This window comes from Pristis pectinata, chromosome 16, assembly GCF_009764475.1.
Source record: "Pristis pectinata isolate sPriPec2 chromosome 16, sPriPec2.1.pri, whole genome shotgun sequence".
Taxonomy (NCBI): domain Eukaryota; kingdom Metazoa; phylum Chordata; class Chondrichthyes; order Rhinopristiformes; family Pristidae; genus Pristis; species Pristis pectinata.
The window spans coordinates 9013701-9030332 of NC_067420.1; the positions used below are offsets into that span (position 1 = coordinate 9013701).

The 16632-nt window shown below is 43.7% G+C and overlaps 1 protein-coding gene across 3 annotated transcripts in view; it reads right to left on the reverse strand.

Moving 5' to 3' along the window:
* Window positions 1–16632, reverse strand: part of LOC127578699 (cadherin-22) — a 783176-nt gene that overhangs the window by 92084 nt on the left and 674460 nt on the right. For all 3 annotated transcript variants that reach the window (XR_007957561.1, XM_052031006.1, XM_052031005.1), the window contains exon 10: window positions 14269–14386. Coding sequence is in view for 2 of the 3 variants with exons in the window: in XM_052031006.1 (XP_051886966.1) it covers window positions 14269–14386 (118 nt within the window). In the remaining variant the exon portion in view is untranslated. The remainder of the gene's footprint in view (window positions 1–14268; window positions 14387–16632) is intronic.

The following is a 16632-nucleotide window of genomic DNA, read 5'->3' on the forward strand; positions in this document are numbered from 1 at the left end:
ATCCCATTTTCACAATGTGGGGAGCAAAACAGAATTCTGCCGACTTCAACATCCTGTGTACAGAAGGTGATGGAATATCCTAATTAAAGTGTGTGTGTGTGTGTGTGTGTGCGTGCCTGCGTGCGTGCATGCATGCGCGCATGTGTATGATGTTGAAATGGTTGGACAGATGTTTCCTTTGGTGGGAGGATCCGTAATAAGAATGAAGTTGAAGCAGAGAATAGACAAGATTCTCACTCAAGACATAAGAAATAGGAGCAGGGGTTGGCCACTTGACCCTTCCTTGCCTGCTCTTTTATTCATCTGGATCATGGCTGATCTTTTGCCTCAGTGCCATTTTCTTGTAACATCCCCAGATCCTTTTATTCCTTTAAAATCTATCAATCTTCACTCTGAATAAATTCAGTGACTGAGCCTCCACAGTGCTCTGAGACAGAGAATTCCAAGGATTTTCAAAACACAGTCAAACAAAGTGGGAAGCTTCCTCCATCGAATACATGAACCTGGATTGGTCATTGCCAGCACTGGAGGGCTTGAGCTAGAAGGAGAAACTGAGACTGTTTTCCCAGGAGTGAAGGAGGCCGAGGGGTAACCTTATAGAGGTTCATAAAATCGTGAGGGGAATAGATAAGGTGGATGCTCACAGTCTTTCTCCCAGGGTAGGGGAGTCAAAAACTAGATGGCACAGGTTTAAGGTGAGAGGGGAAAGATTTAAAGGGGATCTGAGGGGTGAGTTTTTCACACACAGGGTGATGGGTATGTGGAACGAACTGCCAGAGGAGGTGGTAGAGGTAGGCACAAATACAATGTGGACAACTCTATAACTCTACGACTCTGACCGGTACACGAAGCTGAACCACTAGTCTTGCAGGAATCAGTTTTACCCAGAGTAGTCACATTAATGATTGTGAAATCACACTTCTCGTGAAATTGAACCAGGATTGAATCTGTGCATTCCAACCCAGCATCTCTGAGGTTCCACTGGCTCTGCCCTCACCGTTCCTGCATCGCCCATTTCCAGCCTTCCTGACTCAAAATGGAGCTTCATGGTGCAAACATTGGGCAACTGCCTCAGTACAACCACAAATTAGTTGTTCTGGCTTTTTGGTTTTCACCCGAACTAAAAAGATGCTCTTCTGACATCAGGAATACTGATTTGACAACTTCAGATATCTGTGAAAGTCCACAGAAGGTGCTAAAACTGCCACAGGGATTTTTTGTTCAGCTATCAGGATGTGCATTCCATGGCTGGCTCAATATTAATGGAGGTGTTGCTTAGGTGTGACTGACTCCTGCAGGGTGTATCAGAGATAGTGGGACATGAGGCAGGCGTGTTTATTGGTGAACTTGCTGATGAGCAATGTACTTGCAGTCTTGTGTTTCCCCAAGGTTGTCACCATTGCAATATATCAAATCCTACAGGAAAGTTTCTGGATGCGACTTCGTGTCCGGACAGCTATCCCTGTGGAGATCAAGTTCACCTTTCCTCATCACAGGACCTTTCCAACTAGCTGTAGCGGACCTCTGGTAGGTCTCAGAGTTTGTCACTGCATCAAGAGCTGAAGTGAGCATGATGTTCATCTACTTTGATTGACAAGCAGGTGGCTCCTCAAGCGCTGGGACTTCCCAGCACTGCTGACTTCCTCCCTGTGCACGCAGCCACTGATTGCACTCAGGTGCCATGAGGCCTCCATTAATAACTTGGACCTTTACCTCAACAGGAAAGGTTTCCACTCCTTCAGTGTTCGGGTACTTACAGCTCATGAGAAGATTTTCCCGAGGGATGAAGTTTCTGAGAAGCACCTCTGATCCCTGATTCTCAGGAAGACCACACTGCGAAACATTTTCAGCAGGGCAGGGCAGGGCAGGTGAAGTCTCACCAGCACTCTGTAAACTTACATTGAAACTTCCCTCCTTTCATACACCAGACACCTTGCATCAATTCCATTAGCTCTCCTAATTACTCACTGTACTGGCATATTAACTTTTTGAGTTTCATGTCCTGGAAGCCCCAGGTCCCTATGTACCAAGACATAGAGTCATAGAGCACGGAAAAAGAACCTTCCGTCCAACTGGTCCATGCCCACCAAGATCCTCCAGTCTCTTCTGCCTACATTTGGCCCATATCCCTCTAGACCTTTCCTGTTCATGTACCTGTCCCAGTAACTTTTAAGTGATGTTAATGTACCTGCCTCAACCACTTCCTCTGGCAACTCATTCCATATACTGACCACCCTCTGGGTGAAAATGTTGCCCCTCAGGTTCCTATTAAATCTCTCCCCTCTCACCTTAAACTTATGCCCTCTGGATTCCCCAACACTGGGAAAAAGAGTGTGCATTCACCCTATCTACGTCCCTCATGATTTTATACACCTCTATAAGATCACCCCTCATTCTCCTATGCCCCAATGATTAAAGTCCCAACTTGCTCAACTTCTTTCCATAACTCAGTCCCTCAAGTCCTGGCAACATCCTCATTAATATTTTCTGAACTCTTTCCAGCTTAATGGCATCTTTCCTACAGCAGGGTGACCAAAACTGAAAACAATACTCCAAATGCAGCTTCACTAATGCCTTGTACAACTGTAACATAGCATTCCAACTACTGTACTCAGTGCCCTGACTGATGAAGGCTAACGTACCAAAAGCCTTCTTCACCACCCTGTCTACCTGTGATACCACTTTCAGGGAACCATGTACTAGTGTTCCAAGGTCCCTCTGTTTTACAACACTCCCTAGGGCCCTACTGTTCACTATGAAAGTCCTACCCTGAGTTGTCATCTTACCCTGTTTATATAATAATATGCTCTTCCATTCTTTATTCCAACGTAGGCAATGTCACTTTTTCCCACATTACCTTCCACCTGCTAACTTCCTGTCCCCTCCTTTGACCTATCTATATCTCTTTGTGCCCTACTCACAACTTGCTAACCCACCAATTTTTGTATCTTCAACATTCTGGCTACAGTACACTCGATCCCTTCATCCAAGACATCGACATAGATGGTAAACAATTGGAGCCTCACTAATTGATCCCACTGGTGACTAATTGCCAATCTGGAAACGACCCATTTCTGCAGACTCACTGTTGTCTGTTAGTTAGCCACCTTCTATCTATGCCAGTATTTTATCTGTACCCCGTGCACTCTTAGAACATAGAACAGTATAGCACAGGAACGGGCCATTCAGCCCACAATGCTGTGCCGAACTAATTAAACTAGTAATTAAGTGCGTAACTAAACTAATCCCTTCTGCCTACACAATTTCCATATCCCTCCATTCTCTACATGTCCATGTGTCTGTCTAAGAGACTCTTAAACACTGATCATATCTGCCTCCACTACCACCCCTGGCAGCACATTCCAGGCACCCACCACTCTCTGTGTAAAAACACTTGCCCCACACACCTCCTTTGAACTTTGCCCCCTCACTATAAATGCATGCCCTCTAGTATTAAATATTTCAACCCTGGGAAAAAGATACCGGCTGTCTACTCTACCTATGCCCCTCATAATCTTATAAACTTCCATCAAGTCTTCCCTCAGCCTCCGCCATTTGTCCAAGTTTATCCAACCTATCCTTTTGGCACATGCCCTCTAATCCAGACAGCATCCTGGTAAACCTCTTCTGCACCCTCTGCAAAGCCTCCACATCCTTCCTATTATGGGGCAACCAGACTCTTATCCTGTGCAGTAACTTTTCATGTGACACCTTATCAAATGCCTTCTGGAAACCAAATACACTTCATCTTCTGGTTCCTTTCATCCTTCCTGCTTGTTACATCCTCAAAGACATCTGGTAAATCCCCCATTCATCAGACTACAGTAACTCAGCTTGACAATCACGATTTTCTAAATGTCCTTTTATTACATCCTTGGTCTTGGATTCACATTTTCACAATGGCAAATGTTGGGCTAACAGACCTGCAGTTTCCTGCCTTCTCTTTCCCCCTTGAACAGGGGTGTTTCACTTGCAGTTCTCCACTCTTCTGTGACCCCTCCCAAGGTGGTTTCTGCTGCCTGGCCATCAGGGGAGTTTTCCTTCAAGAGATGATGCCCATCTCTGCTTGATGCAGAGTAAGATGTCAGAGGCTATGTCCAACTATTTCGGAGCTATTGGGAATTACGGAGGTGCTGCTGCGAGACACACCACTTCAAACATTTTTTGACCAATTTCTTTTTTGTGCGTCGTTTCCAGATTTATATCAGTGCTGTACACATTGACAGCTTAGTGCACCAACAACAAGTGAACTCCAATTTCTAGGCAATCTACTTTACAATTATCTTTAGATTTTAACAGGTTTTGTTTTTCAAAGACACCAAAGAATACTTTTTTGCTTCCTGCCAGTCCCTGTGATATGCTGTGAACTTCATGAAAATGTTTATGATGCTGTATTTATCCACTCCAGGAGCCTTGCATAACTTGTTTGCAAATTCACATTTTATATGCACAAGCTGAGATCTTCCAAATCCCTTTGGATTTACAAAGCAAATATATTTCTGTTCCCAGGAACAGGGGTTCGAACTATTGCTTATAAGAAAGAATGAGGAAACTTGTATATACTGAGATAACTTCTATATTGGGCTGAGAAACTTTTATATTGGGCTTCTCCTTTTCCTATCTTCAATCCTGAGGAAGGGTCCTGACCCGAAACGTTGACCGCCTGCCTTTCTCCATGGATGCTGCCTGGCCTGCTGAGTTCCTCCAGCATTATCGTGTTTTTCATCTAGATTCCAGCATCTGCAGTCCTTTGTTTCTCAAGAATGAGGAAATGTTTCCCCAGCTGTGGGCAGAGAGCAGGTGGCACTATACTGTGAGAATGGTATTGTATTGAACCAGCCTTAGCAAACAGTTAATTTCCTCCTGAACGAGAAAATAGTATTAATGGGCCATCTCATCCAGTCCCACTGTCCGTGGTCTCCCATTGCCCACACATAGGCATGTTTTCAGGACACAGAGAGCTGCCCACACATCCAGAATGGCAGAGTTGGCAATATATCATTGGGCCCTGCCCTGCTCCCCTTCAACTAAGACTATTAATAGCCTTTAAACACCTCTGATGGAGTTAAAAAAGCTCTCAAAACTGATTTAAGAAGCTAAAAACAATAAATATAAATTATCATCACAGATAGACAGCAAGGTAAAGAAGGTGTACTTGCCTTTATGAGTTGGAGCATAGAGTATAAAAGTTGTCAAGTCGTGATGTGTTGGTTAGGCCACATTTGCAGCACTGTATGCAGTTCTGGTCACTGCATTACAGGAAGGATGTGGAGGTTTTGGAGATGGTGCAGTAGAGGTTCACCAGGATGTTGCCTGGAATTGAGAATATTGGAATGGAACTTGGATGGTTTTCTCTGGAATGTTGGTGGCTGAGGAGTGACCTGATAGAAGAATATAAAATTCTGAGAGGCATGGATAGGGTAAGTAGTCAGATTCTTTTTCCCAGGGTGGAAATGTCAAATACTAGAGGGCAGGGCATTAAGGTGCAATAAACAATCTGCTGGAGGAGCTCAGCAGGTTGAGCAGAATCTGTGGGGGCAACGGAATTCAGGTCGAAATCTTGCATCAGGACTCTCATTGACGAGGTTGAAATGCAATCAATCAGGGCTTTCAAAATGGAACTGGATGGACATTGGAGCAAGAATGATTTGCAGGAGTCTGGACACTGTGGGGAAATGGGACTGATGGGTTTGTTGTTTATGGGAGCTTGCACCAATTCCCTGGCTCAGATGGCCTTTCTCCGTGCTCTGGCTATTCTTGATTGTATGAACTCCAGTCATAGCCCTGTGCTTATTTACTGCTTTCAAACACTTCTACCAACTTATTTGTAAACACATTGCACTGGATGCATAAACCAAAGCTGTCAATCGAGAAAGCCAGGGCATGTTGTATAGGGGATGTGCTCAGTACAGCAGATAAACAGAATGTGTTGTTTATCTCATAGCTTGCCTGGGAAACTCTTTACGGTGATGTGGTTTATTTGTGGTTAGAGTACACTGGTTGCAGGGAAATAAATTAACAAATACTTTCCAAGTCATTAGGATGTTATTTGGGAATGGACCCAGTCATTTACAGAGTCTCCTGGGCAAAAAAAATTGATGCCTTTATTAGTTGAGCCATTGAGTTCAAGAGTCAGAAAGTCATATTGCAGCTTTATAAAACTCTGGTTAGGCCACATCTGGAGTGTTGCATTCATTTCTAGTCACTCCATTGTAGTAAGGATATGAAGGCTTTGGAGAAGATGCAGAGGAGGTTTACCAGAATGCTGCCTGTATTAGAGGAAATGTGCTATGATGAGCGGTTGAACAAACTTAGGTTGTTTTCTCTGGAGCGGTGGAGGCTGAGAGGAGCCTTGATAGAAGTTTATAAGATTATGAGAGGCATAGACAGCTAGTATCTTTTTTCCCAGGGTTGGAATACTAGAGGGCATGAATTTAATGTGAGAATGGGTAAGTTCAAAGGAAATGTACGGTGCAAGGTTTTTATACAAAGAGTGGCGGGTGCCTGGAATGCGCTGCCAGGGGTGGTAATGGAGGCAGATACGATAGAGGCATTTAAGAGGCTCTCAGATAGGCACATGAATGTGCAGAGAATGGAGGGATATGGATGTGTTGGCAGAAGGGATTAGTTTAGTTAGGCATTAAGTCACTAGTCTAATTAGTTAGACACAACATCATGGACTGAAAGGCCTGTTCCTGTGTTGCACCATTCTATGTTCTCGAACACAAGCCACAGTAATCTGCATTTTATATAAGGAAGCCATTATCACTCTATTGTTGATTAGTGGCTATCTGAACAGAAACTAATGTATCAATAAATTCTATTTTTTCTTCTTCAAATACCTGCCTGTAAATATCCGTATTTAGTTCTGTATGGTTACAATAAAGCTCAATTTACTTGACTAGACCCTCAGAAGTGCTTTAGACTTTCAATCTGGCACTCTCCACAAAAAGGCTGTGAAGCAATGTGTTATCCAAACAATGGGAAGCTTTTGGAATTGACAATTAAGCACAGACTGACTGACCACCTGGGGAAATGTGAGAGATTAGAGAGCCAACATGAATTTGTAAAGAGTGAGTTATGTCTAAGAATCCTAACTAGTAGACAGGGAATGTCTGTGGATATGGATTACATGGACATCAAGAAGACAATCAATATGGTTTTGCTTAAGACACATAACTAAAGGTAAAACTCAGCAAAATTAAGGCAATTTATTGACATGTTCAACAGTTTAGGTAGTAGTGTAAAGATACTTGGCTTCTCTCAAACTAGAAGGAAATGAGCAGTGGAGTTGCATTGAATCAGACCTTTGTTATAACACGAAGTACAGTATTGAGAGATGCTGAGAGAGTGGAGAGTGTGCTGAGAACATTTACAAGGATGATACCAGAAACATGAAGATATGTTCATCACAAAAGGGTCATAGAGTCAAACAACACGGAAAAAGGCCCTTCAGCCCAACTGGTCCATGCCGACCAAGATTCCCAACTAAACTAGTATCATTTGCCTGCTTTGGTCCATATCCCTCTAAACCTTTCCTATCCATGTACCTGTCCGTGTACCTTTCAAATGTTGTTAGTGTACCTGCCTCAATCACTTCCTCTGGCAGCTCATTCCATATACTAGCTACTCTCTGGGTGAAAAAGTTGCCCCTCAGGTTCCTATTAAATCTCCCCCCTCTCACCTTAAACCTATTCCCTCTAGTTCTTCATTCCCCAACCCTGGGAAAAAAACTGTGTTCATTCACCCTATCTATGCCCCTCATAATTTTATACATCTCTATAAGATCAACCCTCATTCTCCTACACTCCAATGAAAAATGTTCCAATCTGCTCAACCCCTCTCCATAGCTCAGTTCCTCGAGTCCCAGCAACATCCTCGTAAATCTCCTCTGCACTCTTTCTAGCTTAACGGCATCTTTCCTACAGCAGGGTGACCAAAACTGAACAAAATATTCCAGATGTGGCCTCATCAACGTCTTGTATAACTACAGGGTGAACAAATACTTTATTTTACCTTGAGGCTGAGCAGTAAACATATTAGTGTTCTTTAAAATGTAAAACATTTTGATGAAGTGAACACAGTGCGAATGTTTCCTCTTGAGGGGAAGTGCTAGATGACATCATCACAAGATAGCCAATAGGAAATCCAATGGGGAACTCAGAACATAAGAAATAGGAGCAAGAGGAGGCCATCTGGCCCATCGAGCCTGCTCCGCCATTCAATAAGATCATGGCTGATCTGGCCATGGACTCAGATCCACCTACCTGCCTTTTCTCCATAACCCTTAATTCCCCTACTGTGCAAATATCTTTCTAACTGTGTCTTAGATCTATTTAATGAGGTAACCTCTGCTGCTTCCTTGGACAGAGGATTCCACGGATTCACTATTTTCTGGGACAATCAGTTCCTCTTCATCTCCGTCCTAAATCTACTCCCCCAAATCTTGAGGCTATGTCCCCTAGTTCTGGTCTCACCTACCAGTGGAAACGACTTTGCTGCCTCCATCTTATCTATCCCTTTCATAATTTTATATGTTTCTGTAAGATCGCCTCTCATTCCTTTGAATTCCAGTGAGTATAGTCCCAGGTGACTCAATCTCTCCTCATAGGCTAACCCCCTCATCTCTGGAATAAACTTGGTGAACCTCCTCTGCACCACCTCCAAAGCTAGTATATCTTTTCTCAAGTAAGGAGGTCAGAACTGAACATAGTATTCCAGGTGCTGCCTCACCAGTATCCCATACAGTTGCAGCATAACCTCCCTGCTCTTAAATTCAATCCCTCCAGCATTGAAGGCCAACATTCCATTTGCCTTCTTGTTAACCTGTTGCATCTGCAAACCAACCTTTTGTGATTCATGCACAAGCACTCCCAAGTCCCTCTGCGCAACAGCGTGCTGCGATCCTTCACCATTTAAATAATAATCTGATCTTCTATCTTTCCTTCCAAGGTGGATGACCTTGCATTTACCAAAACTCTACTCCATCTTGCCAGACCCTTTCCCACTCACTTAACCTATCTATATCGCTCTGCAGACTCTCCGCATCCTCTGCACAATCTGCTTTTCCACTCAATTGAGTGTCATCAGCAAACTTAGATACGCTACGCTCGGTCCCCTCTTCCAAATTGTTAATGTATATCGTGAACAGTTGCAGGCCCAGCATTGACCTCTATGGCACTCCACTCACCACTGATTGCCAACTGGAGAAACACTCATTTATCCCAACTTTCTCCCTGCTATTGGTTAACCAACCCTCTATCCATGCTAATACATTACCTCCAGAAGAAATTCCTTTTCCCAGAGAGTAGTGAGAAATGGTTGAAGCAAAGAGTACAGACACAACTCAGGGGAGGCTGTGCATGAGAACATAAGAACATGAGAACCAGAAGCAGGAGATCTTGATGAACCTTCCATACTGCTCTGTTATTCCATAAGATCATGACTGATCTTTAGCTCAATACCACTTCTGCTTACAAACTCCACATTCCAGATCTTCTTAACAACTAAAAATATATCAATCTCTGTCTTCAATGTACTCAACAACTGAGCCCCAAAGCTCTTGGCTAGAAAATTCAAAAGATTGACCACCCTCTTGATGAAGAAATGTCTCCTCATCTCTGCCCTGAAGGGGCAACTCCTTTTTTGAAACAGTGGTAGCAGGAGAAGGTATGGAAACACTTCTGTTGCACAAAGGGAGATAAAAGGATGGAACTTCCTTCCACACACAAGAAAAAAAATTCTATGATCAATGGTTTACAGCTAACTTGCCAAGGCAGGTCGATAGAGTTAGCGTCTGACCAGCCCTGATCTCTTTGGATGTCCCCTCCTTTCTGCCCATTAGGACACCACCAATATTTTGTTCCTTCCTTCTCTCCATTCCAACTGTCTTTCTGGAACTAAAGCTGTTAGGTTCTTGCATCATGTATGACCAGGAACAGGAAGTGATTCAGGCCCTTGTTTATCTCATCTTTTAGTTCGATCCTTCACTGCATTTACCCCACTTTCCTCAAAATCCCTGTCAAACAAAAATCTCCCAACCTCATTGTGAAAATTGAGCCTTGATCTCGATGACTGTAAAGGGAAAAGTCCAGATTTCCTTTTTGAATCAAGACTGTTCTCTAAATAGTCAAGCTAATTTTTAAACCATACCTTTTTTCCCACACCTCCAGTAATAGAAATAATTTCCCTCTTCCCACACTGTCTTCTGTTTTAAATCACACCATTTATCAACAATCATCAGTTAGGTCATTCTTTAATATTCAGTGTTAGCCACGGAATACAAATGCCCTTGCTTCTAACCCTGCATAATACTGACCACCTCTGGCCTTCATCCAAGTGCTTCATACCTTTTGCAATGACTAAAATACCTGCAGAGTTCGAAGAGGAAAGCAAACAACAGTGCTGAGCTTACAAATCTGTTTTCCTTCCATACAGCATGGTGCACACTCAGCCGACTACTACAGAGGCTTGACTGTGCCAACAGCAGCTCAGCTCTCACATCATGGGGTTGAAGTTGCTTAGCCATTAAGTATTGTGTAAACAGCAGGATATCGCTGACCGCCTGCTCAATTTTTAGCAGGATCGATAGTACTAATCCACACTCACCATTGCAAGAACGTAAACAAATAGCAAGCACACTACTGGTGGTAGAGTATACACACCTCTCTACCAGGAGTTGCAGATAATCTTTAAATGAGGAAAGAAGGTATTGGACAGTCTGAAAATTATCTTCAGAATTTTTGATGTGCGGACAAGGTGAAATGTCCGCTGCATTGCTTTTCCTCAACATTCTATATATTTTGACAGAATTTTAATAGGGGCATGGTGTCAGGTTCAATTTTGTATCAAATTGACTTCTGGATAATTAATTGTTAATTCCTTTTTCGGAATGGATGGCACTGACAAAGCTGTGGAAAATGCATGTGCAGAATTGTAAGCAAGATTGACATTTGTGGAAGGAAAAGCTCCCCCCCGCCCCCCACACACACCTGCAGTCCTCCAGTTATACGAGGGGTGCAGTTCCAGCAAAGCAACATGGGTAGTGAGCACTGACGAGAAAGGAATTATCCAGAGGAATATTCTTCGATTGAGTACTGAATAGAATTTACAAGCACAGAACCAGGCTGTTGGGCCCAATTAGCTTCTGTTTCTGTTACTGTTCCGTGCAAGTCTCCTCCCAACACTCCCTGTTCACGACTTTATACACTCATGACAGCATGGCCAGATTCTGCTCTAGCTCCATCTGCAAGTTTGCAGATGACACCTCCGTAGTGGGCTGAATCTCAAATAACAATGAGTCGGAGTACAAGAAGGAGATAGAGAGCTTAGCAACACGGTGTCATGACAAAAACCTTTCCCTTAATGTCAGCAAAACAAAAGAGGAGGTCTTTGATTTCAGGAAGGGGGGCAGTGTCAACCTGTCTACATCAATGGTGCTGAAAACAAGAGGGTTGAGAGCTTCAAGTTCCTAGGAGTGAAAATCACCAATAGCCTGTCCTGGTCCAATCATGTAGATGCCACGGCCAAGAAAGCTCACCAGCACCTCTATTTCCTCAGGAGGCTAAAGAAATTCCCCTTTGACCCTCACCAATTTTTATAGATGCACCACAGAAAGCATCCTATCCGGATGCATCACAGCTTAGTATGGCAACTGCTCTGCCCGAGACCACAAAAAACTGCAGAAAGTTGTGGATACAGATCTCCCCTCCATGGACTCTGTCTACACTTCTCAATGCCTTGGCAAAGCAGCCAACATCATCAAAGACCCCACTCACCCCGGACATTCTCTCTTCTCCCCTCTCCCATCAGGCAGAAGATACAAAAGCCTGAAAGCACGTACCACCAGGCTCAAGGACAGCTTCTATCCCACTGTTAGAAGACTATTGAATGGTCCCCTTGTACGATAAGATGGACTCTTGACCTCACAATCTACCTCGTCATGGCCTTGCACTTTATTGTCTGCCTGCACTGCACTTTGTAACTGCAACACTTTATTCTGCATTCTGTTATTCCTTTTCCCTCGTGCTACCTCAATGTGATGAAATGATCTGTATGGATGGCATGCAAATCAAAGTTTTTCACTGTACATGTGACAATAATAAACCAATTACAAATATTTCATCCCATTAACACATTCCCATCTCCCTTCTACTTTCCCTTAAATGAAGCCATGATATTTACACTAACCACTCCTTTAATCTTTGTCTTTGATCAGTGCTAACTCTTATTTGTTCCTTTTCAGACAACAGCACAGCAGAGGCCAGAGCTGGAACTGTGGGGAAGAGAGAAACCAGGGGCGTGTTGGCTGCAGGATCGATTCACTGCAGTAAGCAACAAAACCTGGGAAGGAAAACTGCCGCAACCTTCCAAACATATTCAACGTTGTTCTTTAAAAAAGCTAAATTATTCGTGGGCAACACACAAAGGCACTCAGCAGGTCAGGCAGCATTTATGGAGGGAAATGGATAGTCGACTTTTCGGGTCAAGACCCTTCATCTGGACTCCCCCCATGCTGCCTGACCCGCTGTGTTCCCCCAGCACTTTGTGTGTTGCTCCAGATTTCCAGCATCTGCAGTCTCTTATGCCTCCAAATTATTCATGCTATTTGTATAAAAACTTATTTTGTTCTGACAAAGAGTGTTCCACCTGAAACATTGACTATCTTTCTCATTCCACAGATGCTGCTTTTGACTGATATTTCCAACATGTTTTGTTTTTGTTTCAGATTTCCAGCATCTACATGTTTTTGATTTGCTATTTTTTAACTTATTTTGTCTGACAGCTTCAGTGACCTGGGTTCAATCCCCATCTCAGGTACCGTCGGTGTGGAGTTTGCACATTCTCCTTATGGGTTTCCTCTGGGTGCTCTGGTTTCTTCCCATGTCCCAAAGGGGTACTCATTGGTAGGTTAATTTTCCACTGCAAATTGCCCCAAGTGTGCAGGTGAGTGGTGGACTCTGGGAGGAGTTGATGAGAATGTGAAGAGAATAAAGTGGGATTTTGCGTAGGAAATGTGGAAATGGGTGGTTGAAGTTGGCACAGACTCGATGGGCTGAAGGGCCTGTTTCCGTTCTGTATGACTCATGACTGTGATGTGACTAGTTTACTCCAAAGACAGTAGCATGCAAAGGCCTTGATAATTCTCTTGCACAATGTTATAATTGACTCACATTCTAAGTGTGTTAATACCTTCAGTCAAATACTGCAGCAGAAACTTTAAACAAACATGTTAAAGATTTGTGCACATGATGCTTAGCACACATAAGAACATAAGAAGTGAGTAGAGAAATGAGCTGTTCAGTTCCTTGTGCCTTCTCTGGTGTTCATTTAGATCATGGCTGATCTTTTACCCCAGTCCCATAACCCTGCATTAATTGTCTGAGTCCTGAAGAAGGGTCCTGACCCAAAACATTGACTGCCTGCTTTTCTCCACGGCCTGCTGAGTTCCTCCAGCATCATCGTGTTTTTCATCTAGATTTCAGCATCTGCAGTCCTTTGTTTCCCTGCATTAATCCATTGATTTCCTACAGATCAACAAATCTACCGATCTCGAACAAACTCAGTGACTGAGCCTCCACAGCCTTCTTGGGTAGAGAATTCCAAAGACTCACCTCCCTCTGGGTAAAAACAAATATCACTGCACCTCTATTGGAAATGGCTGGCCCTTATTTTTAAACCACAGTCCCTAGCTCTGGAGACTCTAGCCAAGAGAAATATTAGCTTTGCATCCACCCACTCAAGCCCTGTAGGAATGTTGTACATTTCAATTAGGTCACTTCTCATTGTTCTAAACTGAAGGGAGTTTAGGTCCAGTCTGATGAATTTTTCCTCATAAGACAAATCCAAAACCCAGTCAAGTGAACCTTCCAGTGTCAGTACATCCTCTAGTGGAGAGGGAGAGCAGACGGTCAATGTAATCCAAAGGTAGAAGGAAACATGGGTTTTTATTGGCAATAACTGATGCCCTTGTGATGAGGGTGGACTAACCAGTATTTACACTCAGTTATGAACATTGATTGAACCCTGGATCAGGACAAATGAGATTATTCTCAAAATACAGGTTTAATACATCGGGTTTATATGTATTCAGATGTTGGGATAACCTTCCTATGGAGAGGATGTTGAATTAATCTGTAATTGCTGTAAGAATTTAGGGTTAATATTATGCTTTGCTGTTTCCGACAAGTTGCTTGTTCCACTACTGACACGCGAGTTAATGTTTCAGCTCGTTATCACCTGTGACGGGAGCTTGGGACCGAGGTGTACCTTTGATATCCCAGAGGGTGAAGTGGCGGCTGTCAGCTGCCTCTGGAGCCAGCGTGAAGTAAAAGTGGTGCCCGCCCTGCGGCTCGTCTTTATCCACCACACTGACCGTGTGCACCAGCTGTAAGGGAGAACACACCGTCAACAGGAGAGCTGCAATCCTTCTGGAGTAATTTTGCATAGTCCATGGACTATAAACCAAATGCTTAACCAGAGTGCTGTCTGCACAGAGAAGTGTTGGTTTTCATCGATACACTCTCCAGTGTTTACAACAGCCCTAATTGTTTGTTCTATATTGGGCAAATGACACTAATCATCTATCATTATCGTAGGAAACAATTGTCAAGACACTACTTATATCTCAATGGGGCTGGCAACTGTGGGCCATTCTAAAAGCTTTTCATTATCAATTACAGCTTGAGTTTGAATTTAGAATCTTTGAGGTGATAAGACGTCCCTCAGTGCTTCATCGGGCAACTTTATGCAGGTGTGACAGAGTTATACATTGAAGCATTGAAAACGGGAGCAGCAGAAGGACATCTGGCCCTTCAGATCTGCTCCTCCATTCAGTGTGAGCATGGTTGAACCTACAATTTCACTACCATTCTCCTTTGATGCTTTTTGTGTCCAGAAGTTTATCTCCTTCTTCAGTGATTTGATATCATTAACTTTCATTTAGAGAAGTCCAGCCACCCTCTGAGTGAAGAAACTTCTCCGAGCCTCAGTCCCAAAGAGTCATGGAAAGGTGCAGTGTGGAAACATGTCCTTCGGCCCTCCGAGTCCATGCTGACCATCAACCACCCATTTACATTATAATCCTACGGTAATCCCATTCTTTTATTCTCTCTACATTCTCGTGAACTCCCTCTAGATTCTACCACTCACCTACCCAGTAGGGACAATTTACGGTGCCCAGTTCACCTGCCAACAAACGCCTGTGAGATGTGGAAGGAAACTGAGCACCTGGAGAAAACCCAGAGGGTGGTGAATCTGTGGAATTCGTTGCCACAGAGGACTGTGGAGGCCAAGTCAGTTGGTGTATTTAGGGCAGAAATCGATAGGTTCTTGATTGGCAAAGGGGGTTAAGGGTTACAGGGAGAAGGTGAGAAAGTGGGGTTGAGAACTTAATCATCCATGACTGAATGGTGGAGTGGACTCGATGGGCTGAATGGCCTAATTCTGCTCCTATATCTTATGGCCTAAACGATAAACTTGCCTCAGAGAGAATGCAGCGTAGGTTTACCAGACTGGTTCCTGGGAAGCCAGGAAGGTTGTACGTGGAGAGATAGGGTCAACCAGGCCTGTATTCTCATGAGATTAGAGGAGATCCCTTTGAATAGTCTGACAGGGATTGACAGACTGGATGTGGAGAGGATGTTTCCCTTGGCTGGGGGTGGGTTGGGTGTAGAAAGAAGGGCCACAATCTCAGGTTCACGGGGCAAGAGAAGGGTGACACAGTGGAGTGGACTTGATGGGCTGAATAGCCTAATTCTGCTCCTATATCTTGAGGCTGCTGCCTCATGGCTCTTAGATAGGCACATGAATATGCAGAGAATGCAGGGATATGAGCCATGTGTGGACAGAAGAGATTCGGTGTTACTAGCTTAATTAGTTCGGCACAGCATTGTGGGCTTAAGGGCCTGTTCCTGTGCTGTAATGTTCTATGTTCTAATTTGAAAGCTGAAACTGGATCCCCATGAAGGACATGAACACAGAGGTGATAGGGGCTTGGTCTGAACCAAGATTTAGGCAAGACAATCATTTGGAAGAGCTTTCAGCATTTATGGTGAATGGAAGAGATAGCTCCATGCCTAATTATTCCTCATCTCTCAGTGAGTTTCCTTCAGTTAGATCAAGTCGTCACTGGGGTTGGAAGGTCACTGGGGTCCCTCATCAATCAGCAGTTGCAGGAGCAGGCAGTTTTCCCAGCATTGGAGGTGAGTCACAGATCAGTTCTGGGGAACTGGTCAAACACAAAGGATAGTGGAGAAAGCTTCGCCTTCTGTCAGGGAAAGAGGCTCTAACAGCTGGGCATGAAGCAAAGCCTGGCTGAGAGAGTTAGGATTGCTGCCCACTCATGGTTCTCAGTCTCCATTAGCAAGATCTTAATTACTGTAACTAATGATCCTCAGCCCAGCAACTATTGTGGATAATTGCATCAACAGCAACACTCTTCTGTGAGTAGTGGATGTCTAACCTATTCCATATGAGTAATATTCCAGAAATGGAAATACTCAAAGCATTTAAATCTGTCTGCACCTGTGAAGACAGTAACACTGGTCAACAAAATACATTCACTGTTCAGAAATGAAAGAGTCAAACAGTCCTTGGCAGACTGTTTCACAGCTGGTTATAACACCAACATAT